At 34.2% G+C, this 19,405-nt stretch overlaps 1 protein-coding gene across 1 annotated transcript; it reads right to left on the bottom strand.

Annotated features, from left to right (window-relative positions):
• Positions 1-218: 218 nt before the first annotated feature.
• Positions 219-16,088, bottom strand: LOC129301043 (uncharacterized). The gene is made up of 10 exons (XM_054939619.1): positions 15,823-16,088; positions 13,698-13,854; positions 12,912-13,487; positions 12,725-12,813; positions 12,528-12,641; positions 10,186-10,196; positions 9,722-9,785; positions 1,255-1,368; positions 1,074-1,165; positions 219-564 (listed from the first exon to the last, which is right to left on the bottom strand). The coding sequence occupies exons 5-10, from the start codon at positions 12,597-12,599 to the stop codon at positions 456-458; spliced, it is 462 nt and encodes a 153-aa protein (XP_054795594.1). The 5' UTR covers positions 12,600-12,641; positions 12,725-12,813; positions 12,912-13,487; positions 13,698-13,854; positions 15,823-16,088; the 3' UTR covers positions 219-455.
• Positions 16,089-19,405: the final 3,317 nt, after the last annotated feature.

Genomic DNA, 19,405 nt, shown 5'->3' with positions numbered 1-19,405 from the left:
ATAGATTTAATTTTCCTTTTATTATTATATATATTTTATCATTTTGGTCTCTTAAAATTTTTTTTGACTACGCCCCTGCATGCACTATCCCAAGAAAAATAAGATACATACTATAATAAACTATATACTATAATTTATATCATAATATCAACAGTATTTGTTTTAAATATATTGAAATATTTTTAATTCTATGATACTATAAAACACACACACACACACACACTGGGAAAGGCGGGGTGCGTTTCATCTGATGAGGAAGAACTAGAGGGATGCAAAGTTGTAGACAGATGTGAGAACCGTGTTGGAAGATGAGACAAAGACTTTCATATATTTTAAAAAATAAAAATATAATTGTCACTGTCAAGGGTTCAGACTCCGGGGGACAAGAATGAGGTACGGGGCGCTTTTCAGAGGACGGCGGCAAAGGTGAACCTTTCCCCAAATGCAATCACTGATTAAAAAAAAAAAAGAGGGAGGGCCACCTGGCAGCGCCTACGCTCAGGAGTATCTCCAACGCTGCTTGCCACGTTTTCAATCTCACGCGCCATCCTCCCCGGCCTCCTCCTGCACAGCATCGTAACACAGTTACTCCAACTTTTCTTAATTCATTTCCTTCTCCTCACTACACTCCCCTCCTCTTCTGTTTAATGATATTACAGCCCACCAACCACAGTAAGACATATCTAAGTTCATCATACCATCACCCATTTTCCTTGTATATACATTTTCAAACCTTACCATCTTTATATTGGAGCTTCCTTCTCTTACCCTCTACCCTTCCCCTTATAATGCTATCAATGTCTTTATAAACCCATGCGTCCACTCATCCAATCTTATTTTGTTTCTTGTTAATTACCTACAACGATGCATAGACTCGAGTAACACAAGAATTAGCAAGCCACTCAACTCTATGCATCCTATTTTACTTTTCAAGGTTTAAAGGCTTGCATGCATCTTAAAATTATTTAAAAATATTCTGTTTTCCTGGCAAAAATTTTACTCTCAATTATCAGTGCCGTGAGTCTAAATATTAAGCACAAACAGCGTAGGAAAAGTGTGTTTGAGAGCAGCACCTTAGGCCTTGCACTGCATTACTCTGCATCCAGCCGTTTTCCATTGCGACATCGGCGTTTCCTGATGAAACCTCATATTGGTTCCTGGATTCCTGTATCAAATTCAGACCATTACCACAACACTCAAAGACTCTCTTCAACAAATCAACATTGTTTATATTAATTGGATTTGGTCACTTACAGCTTCCTCGGACCAACGACTTCCCTTTCCTTCATTACTTTGCGGACGTTCCCGCTTTGATATGCTTACTCTGCTCTCCCCTGAAGCTTCTCCAATGCTTGGGGAATGTTGCGTCTGTCTTAAAGTCATACTACAGAATATATCTTTAGGAGCGGGTCTTTAGGAGCGCTTTTTAAATAAGCGCTCTAAAATGTGAATGTGGAATTTATTGGAGCGCTTTTCTAAATAAGCGCTCCTGTATGTTAGGCTTATCAATAAGATAACGCTCCTAATTGATATATATAAAATGTTATAAAAAATTTAAAAATACCTTCGGGAGCGCTCGCACTTAAGCGCTCCGGAAGATTGCTTATGGACCTTGGCAGAGTGCTGTTCCAGAGTGCTCTTTGACGAGCGCTCCCAAAGATGAGCTCTTCCGGAGCGCTCATGGAAGAGCGCTCCGGAAGAGTCTTCTAGCCTCTTATATTTTCCCATCTGTTTCTTTTCTTCATTCAGTTTCTTTCAAACCTCTCTCTCTTTCTTTCAAACCATTCTTTTCTCCGTCGCGTCTCCTGTGCTGCTCGCCGTCCGTCACCGTCCGTCGCAGATCCGCGCTGTGTCGCCATTTCGCACTGCATCGCCGTTCTGCATTTTGTCGCCGTTTCGCATTCCACACTGCATCGCCGTTCCACGTTCTGTCACCGTTCTGCGTTCCGCACTGCATCGCTGTTCCACATTACGTCGTTGTCGCGTCGCCGTCTCCCACGCTGCATCGCCGTCTCCAGTGCTGCGTCACCGTCCGTCGCCGTTCCTGTGCTACGCTGCGTCGCCATTTTCGCCGATCTGCTGCCACTGCCGTCCTTCTAGCTCTGCTGTTTGCTGTCTGCTATTCCAAATCTGAATCACTGTTCCAGATCTGCATCTCTGTTCCAGATCTGCATTGCTGTTGTAGATCTGTGTCGCTGCTGTACAGCGGAGGAAGCAACGTCGCTGCTGCCGTGAATACCGCCATTTTCTGCCGTGAAGACCTTTGAAGGTATTTTTTTAATAATTAATTTATATATATTTGAGAATAGATTTCAAATATTTTTTTAATAATCAATATTATAGATAATATATGAATTGAAGTTATTTATATTAAAATTATGGAGTAGTTGATAATTTATATTGTAGTTGATAATTTAGATTAAAGTTGAGGAATCTATTTGAACATTTTTATTTTATTTATGAAATATACTTTTAAGAGAGATTATTGTTATTAATTAAATTACAATTGATTGACAGAATTTAGATGCATTATGCTGCTAAATTTTTATTTGGATGAATTGATTTTTTTAGTTTAAATGTATTGTGTTGTGAAATTTGATTGTTTGATCATTTGGGAGGTTGTTCTTTTAAGGAAGTTGCTGTTGAATTTTTTTTATAGAAATCTAAGTCTTTTATTTATTGAATTTTGGTAATCATATTAGTAATATGGATCATAAGTGGATGTCGGCTAATCGACTATCTAGAGAATATTGGGATGGTGTGAATGAATTCATTAAATTTGCATTTTGTCGTGATCAAGACCCCCGTGGAGTCATATGTCCTTGTTTGAAATGTTGCTATGGAAAAAGAGTAAAGCCAATAGAATTGAAAGATCATTTAATATGTAATGGGATTGATCCAACTTATACTTGTTGGACCATGCATGTGGAGACAAGGAATAATGCAAGTGATTGGAGGGATAGTGCGAGCTACTCAACATTTAATCGTGATAGTGGGATATATGATGTTGACCGTCTTGATGAAATGATTGATGTGATTGAAGAGGATCTTAGGAACTGTCCTGAGATGTTTGAGAGATTGAAGAGTGATGCTGATAAACCATTATACCCCGATTGTAAAAAATTCACAAAACTATCAGTTATTTTGAAACTATACAACCAAAAAGTAGCGAATGGATGGAGCGATAAGAGTTTCACGGATTTGCTTGAACTCTTATATGAAATGTTACCTGAGTACAACGAGCTTCCACCTAATACTTACGAAGCTAAAAAAGTGCTCTGTTCTATTGGGATGAGCTATGAGAAGATACATGCATGTCCAAATGATTGTGTCCTCTTTCAGAAAGAGTATTCAACCTTAGATAAGTGTCCAAAATGTGATGCATCACGGTACAAAAGAAATGGATGTAGCCCAGCGAAGGCATTGTGGTATTTTCCAATCATAACAAGATTTAGACGCCTATACAGCATTGCAGAAGATGCTAAACACTTAACATGGCATGCTGATGAGAGAATTAAGGATGGCAAGCTACGGCACCCTGCAGATTCTCCTCAATGGAAAAAGTTTGATCTTATATACCTTGAGTTTGGGGTTGAAGATAAAAACTCACACCTTGCACTAGCCACTGATGGAATGAACCCACATGGCATGCAAAGCAGTACTCATAGTACATGGCCGGTTATTTTGATGATCTACAACCTCCCTCCAGCATTGTGCATGAAGCGCAAATTTATGATGCTGTCATTGTTGATTTTTGGGCCTCGACAACCAGGAAATGATATAGATGTGTACTTAGCTCCTTTGATTGAAGATCTGAAGATTTTGTGGGAGACAAGTGTGGAAGTTTATGATGGGTATAGAGAAGAACATTTCATCCTGCGAGCAATGTTGTTTGGCACCATAAATGACTTTCCTGCCTATGGCAATTTATCAGGATACAGTATCAAAGGACGAGATGCATGTCCAGTATGTGAAGAGCACACTTGTTCAGTGCGGTTGGAACATTGTAGGAAGAATGTCTTCATTGGTCATCGACGTTTTTGCCGCAAACACATCATTACCGATGACTGAAGAAGGCCTTTAATGGCCACTCGGAGAAGGGTAGAGTTCCTATGCCATTAACTGGTGAGAAGCTCTTTGAAAAGGTCAAAGATTTAAATATTGAATTTGGAAAACTATTTGCAAGTAAGATTGTTGAGAATGGTTGGAAAAAGAAGTCCATATTCTTTGAGCTACCATACTAGAAGACCTTAGATGTTAGGCATTTCCTGGATGCAATGCACATTGAAAAGAATGTTTGCGATAGTCTTATTGGCACATTACTCCACATTTCAGGAAAGAGTAAAGACGGTATTAATGCAAGGACGGATTTGATTAGCAAGGGGTTAAGAGAAGAGTTGGCACCAGAGAGGAAGGGAAAACACACTTTTTTACCTCCAGCAGCTCACACCTTGTCTAGAAAGGAAAAATTAGCTTTCTGTGAATTCTTGCATGAAGTTGAAGTGCCAGAAGGATATTCTTCAAATGTAAGTAGCCTTGTATCCATGAAAGACCTCAAACTAGTAGGTCTCAAGACTCATGATTGTCATATCATTATGGAAAATTTATTGCCGGTTGGTATACGATCCATTTTGCTGAAGAAGGTGCGAGCCACGATTACTAGATTTTATTTCTTCTTTAAGGCAATTTGTAGCAAGATGATTGACCCGGAAAAATTGCCAAAGCTAGAACATAAAATAGCTAAGATTTTAAGCGAGCTGAAAATGTATTTTCTGCCTTCGTTCTTCAACATCATGGTTCGTTTATCATTTCACTTAGTTAGAGAGATAAAGTTGTGTGGCCCCGCTTATTTGAGATGGATGTACCCAGTAGAGCATTACTTGAAAGTATTAAAAGGATATGTAAAAAATTGAAGTAGGCCCAAGGGATGTATTGTTGAGAGGTACATCATGAAAGAAGCAGTTGAATTATACACTAGATATCTCTCTAATGTGGATGCCATTGGGTTGCCAAAGTACACAAAAGAAACCATAGGTGAACAGGGTGGAATTATTAGGAAGAAACTCATTAGCATAGACAAGACACAATGGGAGCAAGTTCACTTGTATGTTTTACACAACACTGAGAAAGTTCAACCATATATCAACGAACACAAGGCAATAGTTAAGAGTCAGAATAAAGGTAAAAATGAAACATGGCTAGCAACATATCACAACCGGCACTTTATGTATTGGTTTAGAGCTGGCATCTCTGAGGAGTCTCACCCATCAGAAAGGTTGAGGTTTTTGGCTAGGGGTCCTGGATTTGAAGTATTTTCTTATACAGGTTATGTAATTAATGACTTTACATTTTATACGAAAAGCCAAGATGCTCAGAGCACTATGCAAAATAGTGGTGTAACGCTTAAAGCTCAATCAATGCATGTCTCTAGTTTTAAAGACAAGAACCCAATTTATGCAATGATGTCATATTTTGGGATTATAGAGCACATTTGGGAATTGGATTATATCATGTTTCGTGAACCTATCTTTTGTTGCACGTGGGTTGACAATAAAAATGGCTTTCGAATTGACAAGTTAGGTTTTATTCACGTAGATCTTAATAAGGTGGCTTATAAAGATAAACCATTCATTTTGGCATCACAAGCTCAACAAGTGTTTTATGTGTCAGATCCAGCGCATAAAAATTGGTCGATTGTTCTTTTAACAAATAAAATAGTGGGTAATGAAGAGGATGAAGATTTCAATGTTGAGGATGACCCTTTCATGGGAACATCACGAACATTTGATGTTTCAACTGAGGATAATGCCTTCTATATCAGAGAAGATCACGCTGAAGGGATTTTGATTGATGAGGGATATGTAGAACACACAAAAGAAAAAATAAAAAAAAAGAAAAAATAAATTTTAACACTTGTAAGTTCTTTATTTAAATTTTCTTTTAATTGTTAAAAATTTATTTTTAGTTGTTAAATTTTTTTTTATTGCTAAACTTTTCAGGTATATGGCTACCCCACCTGAGAATAGTGGTGATGCTCTACCCACTGAAGAAGAAGCATTCAAGGAGGTTAAACGGGGTAAAACTGTTATGAAAGCAGTAATACGGGCTCGAGCAGCTTGTCGTAAATTACCAGTAAATTGGAATGATAGGGGCCAATTAGTTAAGTCTCCTCAGTTGGCCAGTTACATAGGGGTCTTAGCTCGTCATTATGTTCCTTGTTGCATTGCAGACTGGAGAAAGAAAAATAACCCACAGCTTGAAGAAGCAAAAAATAATATATGGGAAGATTTGTGTATATCTTTTGACTTGGATGAGAGTCATAGGCATTATATCATGAGAAAAGTAGCATATGCTCATAGAAAGTTTCAAGCTACCCTCACAACATATCATCTAAAAGATGCAAATGAAGAATTCAATCCTCATCCTCCTAAAATGTATCCAAAGATCCAGCAAGAGCATTAGGATGAATTTATTAAAATGCACCAACAGCCTGAATTTCAACAGATCAGCCAGGTCAATCGCTCTAGAGCCGCGAGTACTCCTTTTCAATATAGAGCAGGAAGAAAGAGCTATCCAGATATTGAACATGGTTTGGTAAGTTTCAATTAATATCGTCTGTTGATATTACTTATATATATATATAAGGAAATGTTTTTTAATTATTGTAATATCTTCTTTAAATAGAGGGAAGAAGTTGGACCTAATGCTCCAATTTCTCGAGCTCTTGTTTGGAAGACTGCTCGAGAAGATAAAGAAGGAAAATTACCTGATGAACACACTCGAAAAGTCTGGGAGGATTGTGTGAGTATTAATATTTTAGTGTATTACTTTATTTACATTATTTACTTAATAATTAGTTTACAATTTATTCAACAGGAAGCAATATCACAATCAATATCACAAGATGATGTAGGGGAGCATGTGGATGTCCTTGGTAAGGCATTGGGAGCTCCAGAGGTCTCTAGTCGTGTTAGAGGAGTCGGATTTGGCATTTCTCAGGGCACCTACTTTGGACGTCGGTCTAAAATTTTTACTGAAGATAATTTTAATGCGAGGATGGCAGAAATGGAGGCGAGGATGGAAAAAAATTTCAAGCTCAAATGGAAAAGAGATTTGAGCAAATGATTGGAGTTATAAATGTGCCACAAGGTAGCCCTAGTGATAAAGATAGTTGCTCCTTCCATACTAAAGAAGACTTTCCTAAGGTTATAATTTTTCTTTCTATTATCTTCTTTTTATTCACAAATTATACTTCACATTTTTTTAAAATATTAATTTTTAATTTTTAAGGCGAGTCTCAATGTCAATTATGGTTAGAATTACCACATTGTCGTGTTGTGGCACTCGGATTTGTGTATAATGACAATAGTGTTATTATACACTCCAGACCGTTGCCTGCTGATCACTTAAAGGTGACTATAACTATTCCAATAGAAAATGATGCTGAGTTGTCAGTGCAAATAGAAGATGAGGATATATTCACGATTTTTGATGCTGTTGGAACTTATGTGGCTTGGCCTTCAAAGCTCATTAAGTTACAGGTATAATAATTGATGGTTCTTTAAAATCATTCATGTTTTTTTACGGCCTTACCAATCCATTTTACATTTTGTAGTCCTCAAAATTTAAAAAAGTTGTAAAGAAGCCAATCAAAGCGAAAGGAAAGCCGTCAAAAGGATCTACCTCTGTGACTAAGGCAGGGAAGACCAGCACAAAATCTACTCAGTTGAAATATCCTCATCAAAATGAACTTGAAGTGATTATGCAGACAATATTTAAAAATGAGATCCGTGAAGTAGAATTTGAAAAAGAGATTTATGGTGAAATAATTAGCGAAAAATTAGCAACTGAAAATATTAACGAGATTCTGACTAAGGATTAGCTACAAACCACACAAATTAGTTTATACATCAGGTACTTTCTCAATTTTATTACTTATTGTGGTATTTATTTAATTTTAGTTGTGAATGATTCTATTTGTTTTCATTTTAGGTACTTATATCATACTTTTGTGGTGCCGAGCTCATTGATAACAAAATTTTCATTTATTAGCCCGCACAACACTAGTACCTACAATGTTGAGTACCATTCTCAAAAGATTACTGATGCATTCAAAGCCAAAGGCAAAAGAAACATGTTATTTTTAGCTCCTCACAATCCAGGGTAAATTGTTATTATTGTTTATTTTTAACTTTAGTTGATATTTTAGTTAATGAAATATTTTATTTTTCAGGCAACATTGGGTGCTTGTTTGTATCAATCCATTCGTCCCTATGATTTATTATTTTGATTTATTAAGAGATAGTGACTTTAAGAGTTACAAATCTATGAGAATATTATTTAATCAGTAAGTTTTTAGTTCTATATTCTTTATATATGTTTATTATAACAATTAATTTTTTACTTGGTATACTTAATCATTATATAATAGGGCTGTAGCACGTTATCGAGGAGGTGAAGGTCTCCCTCCAAACACCGAAAGACCTGATCCTGTTGAGTTTTATTCATGGAAAAGAATAAAGGTTTGTATTATTTTCTTAATAAAAAAAGTTGGTACATATCTAAATGATTGTTTGATTAATATTTTATGTTTTTTATTCTGAATATGTTGTTCTGGATTGATGTAAAATTTTTGAAAAATTCTGGAACTTCCAAGTTATAGGGGAGACTCTGCCGGATTTTCGACAGCAAATACTTGTATCATTTATATAACTTCATCACTGAAGTATTTTAAATTAAGTTAGAATTTATTTCTACCATATTTTGATAATAACATCTTTTATTGTTTTATAGGTACCTACACAATTACAAGGTTGGGAGTGTGGATACTATGTTATGAAGTTTATGAGAGAAGTAATCACACAACAAGAGTTGATCATTCCTGAAAATATAAGTCAAAAGTTTTGAAATTAAGTTAATATAATGTTAATTACTTATATATTGCTTTCATATCTTGTGTAGTATTTTATTAGAGCAAGATTCGCATTTTACTATGGAGCAAATAGAAGATTTAGTTGAAGAATGGTCAGAATATATTATTGACTGTTTGTGATAGGAAGTTAGATTTCAATGTTAAAAAAATAACAATAGTTTCATTTGTTAGGCTTGTTAGAAATTAAACTAGGTTAGTTAGAAAATTGAAATTGTTGTATCAGTTTCAAATTCTTTTCTTGTATATAAATTTTTATGTTGATATTATTTTTAAATTAGTTTTTAATATTATGATTTGCCATTGTTAAAGATATGTAAAAGGAGAAATTTAAAAATTTAATTTTAAAAAAATTAAATATAATATACGGGAGCGCTCATTTAAAGAGCACTCCTGTAAAGTAACTTACCGGAGCGCTCCTTAAGAGAGTGCTCCGGTAAGCGCATACGGGAGCGCTCTTTTTAGGAGCGCTCCCGTACGCCTCATTCAGGAGCGCTCCTGTAGAGATCATACAAGAGCGCTCCTAGAGAGAGCGCTCCCATACAACCCGGAGCTTTCTTACGGGAGCGCTTTTAGAAAAGCGCTCCTGTATGGACGCCATACAGGAGCGCTTTTTTTAAGCGCTCCTGTACATTTCGGAGCGCTTGATACGGGAGCGCTTTTGAAGCGCTCCCTAAGATAAAAAAAAGCGCTCCTGTAAGCTTATTTTGTAGTAGTGAGTAATGACACTTGTTCATAACCAAACAAGTAAATCAATCACTTGAATATTTATATTTGGATTTCATCACTTACAGCTTCAACAGATATACGAGTTCCCTCTTCGTTATTTTGCTGATTGTTCCTAGGAACTTCTGCAAGAGCATAAAGTTGGAGTAGCAGACATGAGAATGTTACGATGGATGTGCGGACATACACGTAAAGATAAAATTCAAAATGAGCACGTACGCGAAAAAATGAGGGTGGCACCTATTGAGGAAAAAATGGTAGAAAATCGGTTGAGATGGTTTGGGCATGTACAAAGAAGACCAAGGGAGGCACCAGTGAGAAGAGTGGAACATATAACTTTGAGTCCGATTAAGAGAGGTAGAGGAAGGCCTAAGAGAACACTCTTAGAAGTTGTTGAACGCGATCTCTTAATTAATAATATTCCTAAAAGCTTGATAAATGATAGAGCACAATGACGTCTTGCAATCCATGTAGCCGACCCCATCTAGTGGGATAAAGGCTTGTTGTTGTTGTTCCTAAGAACTTCTGCAGGATCCTGGGTTTGCAAATAGGAAAATCGACAAGTATAAACACATCAGAATAAAAAACAGAATATATGTATATAACATGAGAAACAAGCTGCGTGGAAAGCAAATGAATATGTATATCTATCTATGTCTATATAAATATATCTGAGGAAGAAGCAGTTTAGTTGAAACGTCTCACGCTACACAAGCGATAGTGAAGTAAAACAAATATACACACAATCTCATACATACATATTGTTCATGATGAACAACAAATACCAGACGTGCCAAAGACGTTGAGTCTCAATTAATAACAAAAAGATCCCGAGCTCCCTTACCACAGATCACTCGAATGTAAAAGATATATAAAGTTTTGGTAGAACAAGTATTTGATTTTTATTTAAATACGAGAAGTTATAGGTCTAAATTAAAAGCACAAGTAACTGATAAAACTAAAAGCTAAAAGGTGTAAAAATGCAAGTCTTTGATTGAGTGTTAATTGCTTTCTTTTGTGTCTTTATCTTCTATTTATAATGTCAGAGTAGTGGTAGCCTCTCCCTTAAGACCTAACACTTTTTGCCAAAAAATAAGAGATTTCATGAAATTTATGGCACGATCTTTATTCTGTGCTTTCCATTTTGGTAATTAGCCTGTTTCACCAAGATACTTGGGCACAAAGTTCGTAGATTTCAGTATTACTTGAGATCGTGACTTTTCATGCCAACGGTTCAATGTTTGTAGCTGACGGGCTTTCAACATGTTTATTCCATCATGGCCTCTTATTGAGCTTCGAGATCGACCCCTTTATTCATATTGGGCTTGACTTTTCAGTTACTCAACCCAACTAGTCATGTGACCTATTTGAGCGACGTTTCATATTTTAGCCCAAACACATACATACATATATATCAATAAGAAGAAAGCCCGTGCGGGTGGTTTATATATATATATATATATATATTCCCATGTGGATAAGAAAGAAAGTAGGAGAATCTTACTTAAACTAACAGATACTTCTATCTAGCAAGAGAGGGATCATCCAACCACTTATCTCAATGATTCAAAGATTTTCTTGAACATATTTAGAGCCTGCGGAAGCTTCATGAAAATTGAGAGCAAGATTATTGAGAAACTTTTCACAAATTAATTATTCTTTTCTACTCCTTAATTATCTTTATAAATTCCTTTATGATTTATATTTATAATTAAGGATTTTAAAGCAATATTTATTGTTATTTTTATCAGGTGTTTCTAATTTACCCAATTGGAATAAGAATATAGACATGAATAACTAAACTAAAAATAGATTTAGAAATTTATGGCTACTCAAAATTGTAGTTTCATGATTGATTAGGACTTTAATTAGATTTCAAAAGAATATAATTAAAATACCTTGAGAATAATTGTCACTACGTTAATGATATATAGAGTCAATTCAAGGGTGGTAGTAATTAATAATCGAGTGAATCAGGAACCCCAACCTTCTATTGATTGAAAAATCTCCATATTATTATAAGTAAATTTTTTTTACTTGTTAATTTTTGCCCATTTAATTCTCAACTGAAATAATTTTCTCTTATCTCTTGTTATTTTACTAAATTAAAATAAATCGAATAGGCAAAATCTTTGCACTTGAATACTTTGATATACTTTATTACGATCCTGTCCACTTGCATAAGCAACCAGGAAGAAAGCTTAGCAGGTAGGCCATATAGGGCCGAAAAGCTATCCATGAAATCAAAGGAAGGAAAGATTAGCAGGTCTTGTAAGATCAATGATGAACGCTAAAGCATGTCCAGATCTAAAGAAACATGAATAAAAGCTAACTTCCAGCCATAGCTGAATTTGAAACTCGAGATATTTGTGGGGTGTGGGGTTGCTTCTAAGCTCTCTTTCTTGCTCTCTTGATGGTGTATATGTTATGTGGGAGAGATTTCCAATTGCAACTAAATGACCTTTTTTTTTTTATCAAGCAACTAAATGAGCTTAGAGACCCCTTTTATAAATGCCAAAGACTGCTTCTTTAAAGAAGTATGATGAGTGGCCATGGTAGCTATATATATAGGAAGGTCTCACTATGGTGAAAATCCATTTAGTTGTTAGATTCACCACCCAAAAATTGAGGAAACGGCCGGGAGGTATGAACAAGGGCCACATTTTAAGGAAAATTACTTGACGTAACGAGTCGAAATTTATGACAAGACTCATATATAGGAAGGCTTCTACTCTCGTATCTCTCTCCCTCCTCTCTATTTCTATATCTATTTGCGATAATCCTCTCGCATCGGTAACTGTGTGTGTTACACGAGAGACTAGACAAGTATATCTGTGAAATGAACATATTCATACTGGATTTGGTCACTTACAGATTGAACAGACGAAGGAGTTTCCTCTTCTTCATTTGTTTGCTGATTGTCCCAATCTCGTATAATTGGCATGCTTCCCTCTACAGGTTCTCCAATGCTTAGGGAATGAGGCGTCTGTAAGTAATAACACTTGTTCACTCATTACCAGACAAGTAAATCAATCACATGAATATTTATATTTGGATTTCATCACTTACATGTTCATCAGCAGAGAAACGACTTTCCTCTTCATCAGTTGCTGACTGCTCGCAGGAACATCTGCCGCCGCCCCTGCGGGATGTTGGGTCTGCAAATAGGAAAATCCACAAGTATAAATACATGTCAGTTAAGTTCGAGTAACAATTTTCATGTCAGGTTCAATTTCTTCAGCATTTTGCTGCAAACCTCATTAATATGATGATAGCCAATAGATTCGGGGAAGTAGTAGCGAAGAAAAATGACGACCGAGCTGAAAGCTATAGCAGTGGCTGAGAAAGCCAATTTGATCTTGGCAAGTTGTGAGGTAAACATTGACAGGAAAAAACCGGAGAACCCTGTTTCGATTCAAAGCTCATTCTCCGCTGACATGGACAGCGACACCAAGCCAAAACAACCATACGAGATAATGCTCAACGCATCTGATTTTCCAAGAAGAAGTTTATCATGCGTTACGGAGATCAAACAGATGATACCAAAAAATGGAGCTACCACAAGGCCTCGGAGTCCTTCTTGAACTTTAATTCTCTTGGCCCGCCAGGTGAGGAGCCACAGAAATAAAACGACCACTACATAAACAAGAAGACCCGCAGAACCCAACTTTCCAAATGACATTTTGTAGGTGGAGCTGAGACCAAAACAAACCAGGCCAATCATGGCTGACACAAGTCACACAACTTTCCAAATCACGGACTCATTTCGGACCAGTATCTGAATCAGACCTCTCATTCTGTTCTTTTCCAGGAATCAGAAACAGCCTGCTGCCTACAGTTATAAAAAAAAAAAAAAAAACAGGCAAGCTAAACTCAGCTAAATCATAATAGAGAATCGAAAAAGGGAAAAAAAGATCAGCAGTGTTAATTCCTCAAGAACAAGGATTCGTATTCCAAAAGCAGAGTAGAACCGTTATTGCACTAAGATTTCTGTTATAGGCCAGAAAAGTAAAAACAATCAAAGAACCGCGATTGCACTAACCTCAATCAGATCCCCGAACCCACACTTTGGCAGAAGCGGCGCAACCACAAGAGGATCGGAAGAAGCTAGGTTTTTGGGATATTGGGTTTCTTTTCTTCAATCTTTCATCCCTTGCCACCGTGTAACGTGTGCTTCCATTTCCCCCACTTGAGAGAAACTGTGTAGCGTGAAAATCAGTTTACTTTTTGACCCTCGTGGCAAAAAGCCTCAAGCATGCCAGCATGCTTTTGTAGACTGTACATTACTATGTAAATGATCTTTGCTTTATCAATGCAATTAAAAATGTAATGGTGAATTGGTGATTGAACGTGAATCTTCAAGTAATTAATACTTCCCAAGCCACTTATGTAAGGCGTTCAAAATGAAGCAGTTTCTATGTTATTTTTACGTATGTCTCTCACGTGTGCATGGCCGAATTTCTGTCTTCGTAATTCGTATAGGACAGCAACCAAGAAATGATTTTTTTTTTGGTAGAAATAAATGATTTTGTTTCTTCTTTCCGAACTATTTCTTCACGTTGTCTTGTTCACTGGATTGTAAAGATAAATTGGGCAGAAGCAGGAAAAAATAGTTAAGCCCACAAACAAGGGTATGATTGCAGTTTTGGACTTTTAGTTAGGTCTTCGAAGCATTGGTGTTTGAATTTGATCGACCGTTTGTAGAGACATTATTAGTGCTGCTCATAAGCTAGCTAGGAAAGCCCATTTTGAGAAGAGTTGTTTTTGCATTTTTGATCATCCACCATGTTAAACTTACGTAGGGGATGGATGAAGATTGATTTGAACTCTCTTGTAGTTTGTTTGTCTCCTTTAGGTTTTCTTTTATGAATGGTATTCAGTTTTATTCCAAAAAAAAAAAATTGATTGACCCAAAGGACATATTCAAGTGAATAGAAAATGCTAGAATGATTTGCCGTGGCCTTTGTATTCCAAAAAAAAAAAAACAAAAAATGCTAGAATGGAGACACACGGAGGCTTCTATATCAGAAAATATCTCCCCATAAAATACTTTATACCACATATATTTCCTTTCCGCGCTGTGTTATTAGTTAATTTTTTATTTGTAATTTTTATTGCATTTATACTTTAATGTTTTTAATGTTTTAATATTGATTTTTTTTTGAGAAAGCTAGAAATATTTTCTATTTTATGCTTTACACCATAAAGCATGTTAAAATATAATAGGATAAATAATTAAATATTCAATCAAAATCATTATTTTTGGGCAGTTCTTATTCTAATATATTTTTAATTTAAAGAGAAATAATAAAATTTGTAAAAATTGGATAAATAATTAAAAAATTCAATTACAAGGCTCCAACACAAAAACTGATAGAACCAAGTGGAGGAAAAAAAATGAGGTCCCCGTCTTGTGATGTTGAGTACTCACAATACATATATGTGTACATATCTTTTCAGGGGGCAAAACACGCCAAACTCCCCTAGGAGGGGGGAAAAACCACAGCAGGGCAGTGTAAAAATTCAGTCATCCTGTCTAATTCATTACAACCCTAGCAAGTCCTATCCTATTTAATCCAGTAAAAAAAATTGATCTAAAAGATTAAAGAGATTAAAAAGACCAAACTAATTTCTCAGGTTGGACAGAACAGGAGACCAAGCTTTCAAATCACTTAATCCAATCTGATCTTATAAAATTATTTTAATATGATTTTAATTATTTTTAATATATTTGAATAGTTTGAAATTTTAGTTAGTGTTTTCTTCATTCAAATTTCACCATTCTATTTTATATAATTTTAATTTTAATTTAGTTTGCTACTAAATTATTACTGTAATATGTATTAGACATATTGCTTAAGTTTGTAGGATTTGAATCACGTGTATTGTTATTGAAATATTTTTTATTATTATCTCAATATATCAATCAGCCTATCCCACAAATGAAAATGACCAGAATCAGGTATTCAAGCATAAATTGCCCTCCAGATTACTAGCATTTCTCATGTTATCTTTAATTTATGGTTGTCCCTCCACACAACTTAAATGAATTGATATTGTTCTTCCACACATCTACAGTTTTCTACACCTAGGAGTTCATTCTCTGCATGACTTCATCTATCATGTCTACCCCATCTGAATTGTATGGATCAAAGAAAAACACGTACCATATAAGGATTGATGATGTCTATCCCATCTGAATTGTATGGATCAAAGAAAAACACGTACTATATAAGGATTGATGATGAAGGAGACCAAGCAACTCTTGTGATTCAGAATCTGAATGAACTAAAGGGGAAGAAGAGGCTGAGTGATCCTTCATCAACTGTTGAAGAAAATAATGTGGGAATTGGCGCCATGTCTACTCCAAACTTTAGCTCCACCAAGAATCGTCGATTCATCATGAAAGAAAAGTGAATCTCCCAACCATCTATCAACCTAGATATGCAATTTCATCTTATTTAGTTTACAATCCTTCTGTTTCTTTACCATCATTTTGGGGTGATTTTGTAAGGCATATTTTGTTAGGACCTCTTTGTCTGAAGACTCTCTGAAATTTCTCATTGGTGCAATGTTTTTTAAATGCGTTTTAAATCCTCAATAATTATTCATTAAAATAGTTTGTCTATCAAATTGTAACCGTACAAATCTAACATGATTCTTCAAAGTTTGTCAAGTCTGGTTTAAAAAATTGACCCGAATGAAAGGAGTTGTACAAATCAGAAAAACGAAACGTCGGTGAACTTTGTGATCATCAACATAAAAAGTTTTCTCTCAAAAACAAAATTAAAGAATAAACTGAACAATATATTGAAAAAATGAATCAGCTTATATGTAAGATATTTATCTATTTTTTCTAACTCAATCATGTATGATAGAATCATTAAATATTTGACCTTTTCAAAGAATAAAGATAAGATGTGTATAAAATATCCAAAAAGAAGGATAATAATTGAATAGAGGAATTTTAAAAATTTAGCCATTTTAGATATGTCGATATCAATGACATCAATAATATTTGTTTTAAACTTTTTTTAATGCACGAAAAACTGTTTAGTTGAAAAAGAAAAAAAAAATTAACCAATAAGGACTGTTCTATTATTCATGCAAGACATTTTATATCATAAAGATCTTATAGTAAGAAAACAGACTAATGAAAAATCAAAATAGATGATCTCATAATAAAATTGTCTGACCAATAAGAATGGACTAATAGATCGACCAATCGGCTTCAAGAGTTTTCCCTAGGGATCCAATCTAGGATTAATTATTCAAAATAATCCATTTCAAGTTTTCAACGGAACTGTACATTTTGACTCCTATCTTGCTAGGCTTCCCTACTGTCATTATCATGGCAACGAACAAGATTTGTTAGCGCGAAGTATGCAAGAGAAGAATGCATTTTAGTTGACACTTTTTTTTAATATGTATTAACAATTTATTGATATTAATATAATATATTTATTTTTTTTCTGCCTATATTTAATTTTTAGGATTGATAATTAGATGTCCTAAGCAAGGGAAACATATATTATTTATAATTTTATTAAAATAACAATATGAAATTTAGAAATATTGAAATATTAAAGAGAACTAAAATTTTATTTATAATTAAAAAGAAATAATTATTGAAATAACTAATAGTAGAAGGATACTCATGAATTTAGAGAAATTAATTAGCTATGAATTTAAGAAATTTTACTTTTGAATTAATGAAAAATCAATTGTAAATAAATATATATAATCTCATAAATTTATGCATATTTCACTTGCGAATTTCAGAATAATCACTTAATTATGAATTTTTTAAAAATGAAATTATAAAAAGTTAATTTTAAATAAATAGATAATATTGTGAATTTATGCACTGTGACTTGTAATTTAAGAATAATTACTTATGAATTTATTTATTTATTTATTTTGTCAAAAAGAGAGCCAATCACAAATAAAAGGAGACTGCCAGAACCCCCACCTTCCAAATGTCATTTTGGAGGTGGGGCTGCGACAAAAGCAAACCATGCCACTTATGGCTGATTCAATTCGCACAATTTTAATCACTTGTTTTATTCTGTTCTTTTCCAGGAATCAGAAACAGCCTACTGCTTACAGTTATCCAAAATGGGAAAAAAGATCAGGTGTGTTTAATTCCTCAAGAACAAGGATTCGAATTCCAGGGTTTTGGGATTGAATGGGTTTCTTTTCTTCAATCCTTCAACGCACAAGCCGTGTAGGCATTCAACTGTCTCAGTAGCCAAAAGCATGACTGACTTCCCAAGCCACTGGTGCAAGATGTGGAAAATGAAGCAGTTTCGATGCTATTTCAACGTAAGCCTTACATGTGCATGGATGGATGTCTATATGTCTTCGTATTGGGCATCGACCCATCTGCTTTCTAGTATCTTCACGTGGTCTGGTCTAGCTTGTTCAATGGGCAGGGAAGATAAATTGGGCAGAAGCAGGAATAAATAGTTAAGACTTTTTTTTTTTTTTTACTTTTTTGAATTTAATTGTATTTCAATTATTTGTCATTTTATCAATAAACAGTTAAGCCTAAAAAACAAAAGGGTATCATGGTGGCTTTGGACATTAGGTCCGTCCTCGCAGCTCTGGGTTTTAATTTGATTGACCCAAAGTATTCAAGTAGACAGAAACTGGTCAACACATTTAGCTCACTTGCTTTGTTTTTTTTAAAAAATCCACTATCCCTTCCCTTTTTATTTATAAAAAAAAATTATATCATACAGTTTAAAAAAAAATTAATTAATTATATTAATTATATTTAAAAATAAAAAAATTAATTATATATTTTTTATTAATTATTTTTTATGATTATGAATGATCAAATTATAAGGAGTAATTTAAATTTTTTTTAATAAATGCTTATTAAAAGTATAATTTTTATATAAAAATAATTAAAATTAATATTTTTTTATAAATAAAAATGAAGTGAATATCACTTAGGCTGCCTTCTAATTTTACAACTTGCCCCTTCCTTGTTTTTGCTCATTCCATGTGGACAAAGTTAATCGCCAAATGCTTGGCTTTTCCTCGGTGAAAGATGTGCTTTAAGAACCTTGCTAACTAATTTGAATCAGCCAGTTCATGAACCTACACCAACAAATATGAATTACGGAGATGATAACATAAGAAACCAAAAAACTCCAACCCAGCCTTTTATAACGCTTTTTACCCTCTTTTATTTTAGTTTTTCAATTTTATTAAATATACTCCCCGCATAATTAATTGAAGAAAAAAAATTTTCTCCAAGATATATTTCTACATCTATCTTAAAATCCAAGTAGCAATTTCTATTTTAAAATATAATAGTTTTTTAAAAAAATTCTCATAGAATTTACATATTCTTAACAAGATAATGCTACACATGCTTTTAAATTATCGATGTCATTTGATTTTTCTTTCATTTTATATTTAATGAAAAAATTATAAGAATTATTACAAAGAATTTTTCTCTCAAGTATGGAAATAAAAAATATAATTGACATAAATATTTTGTTACAATTGAACATAATTATCATATGAATATATTTATTTACCATGATTATCAATTGAAAAAAATTAAATAATAGATTTAATAATAGGCAAGTAATAAAGCTTGTTAGATTCAAGAAAACTTTAGATCTTAGTTATGCATTTAAATCATTCAATGTTATAGAAAAGAAAATTTTCACTAATTTAATGATAATTTATATTGAGAGAGAAATTACTAAAATATTTATTATAAATATGATA

The sequence above is a fragment of the Prosopis cineraria genome, unplaced genomic scaffold (assembly GCF_029017545.1).
Source record: "Prosopis cineraria cultivar Desert tree isolate PC_DT_omini unplaced genomic scaffold, ASM2901754v1 PC1862, whole genome shotgun sequence".
Classification (NCBI taxonomy): domain Eukaryota; kingdom Viridiplantae; phylum Streptophyta; class Magnoliopsida; order Fabales; family Fabaceae; genus Prosopis; species Prosopis cineraria.
Note: the sequence above shows the minus strand (reverse complement) of the source record. Positions and strands in the feature narration are given on the sequence as shown.

Bases quoted from the DNA above. Each gene is read 5' to 3' on its own strand.
- LOC129301043 (XM_054939619.1), bottom strand. From the start codon at position 12,599: ATGCCAATTATACGAGATTGGGACAATCAGCAAACAAATGAAGAAGAG. The intron at 1,369-9,721 runs GTAAGTGATGAA...ACTTTAAGACAG, and splicing joins CTCGTATATCTGTTGAAGCT to ACGCAACATTCCCCAAGCAT. The intron at 565-1,073 runs GTGCTGCTCTCA...GATGCTGTGCAG, and splicing joins AATGCAGTGCAAGGCCTAAG to GAGGAGGCCGGGGAGGATGG.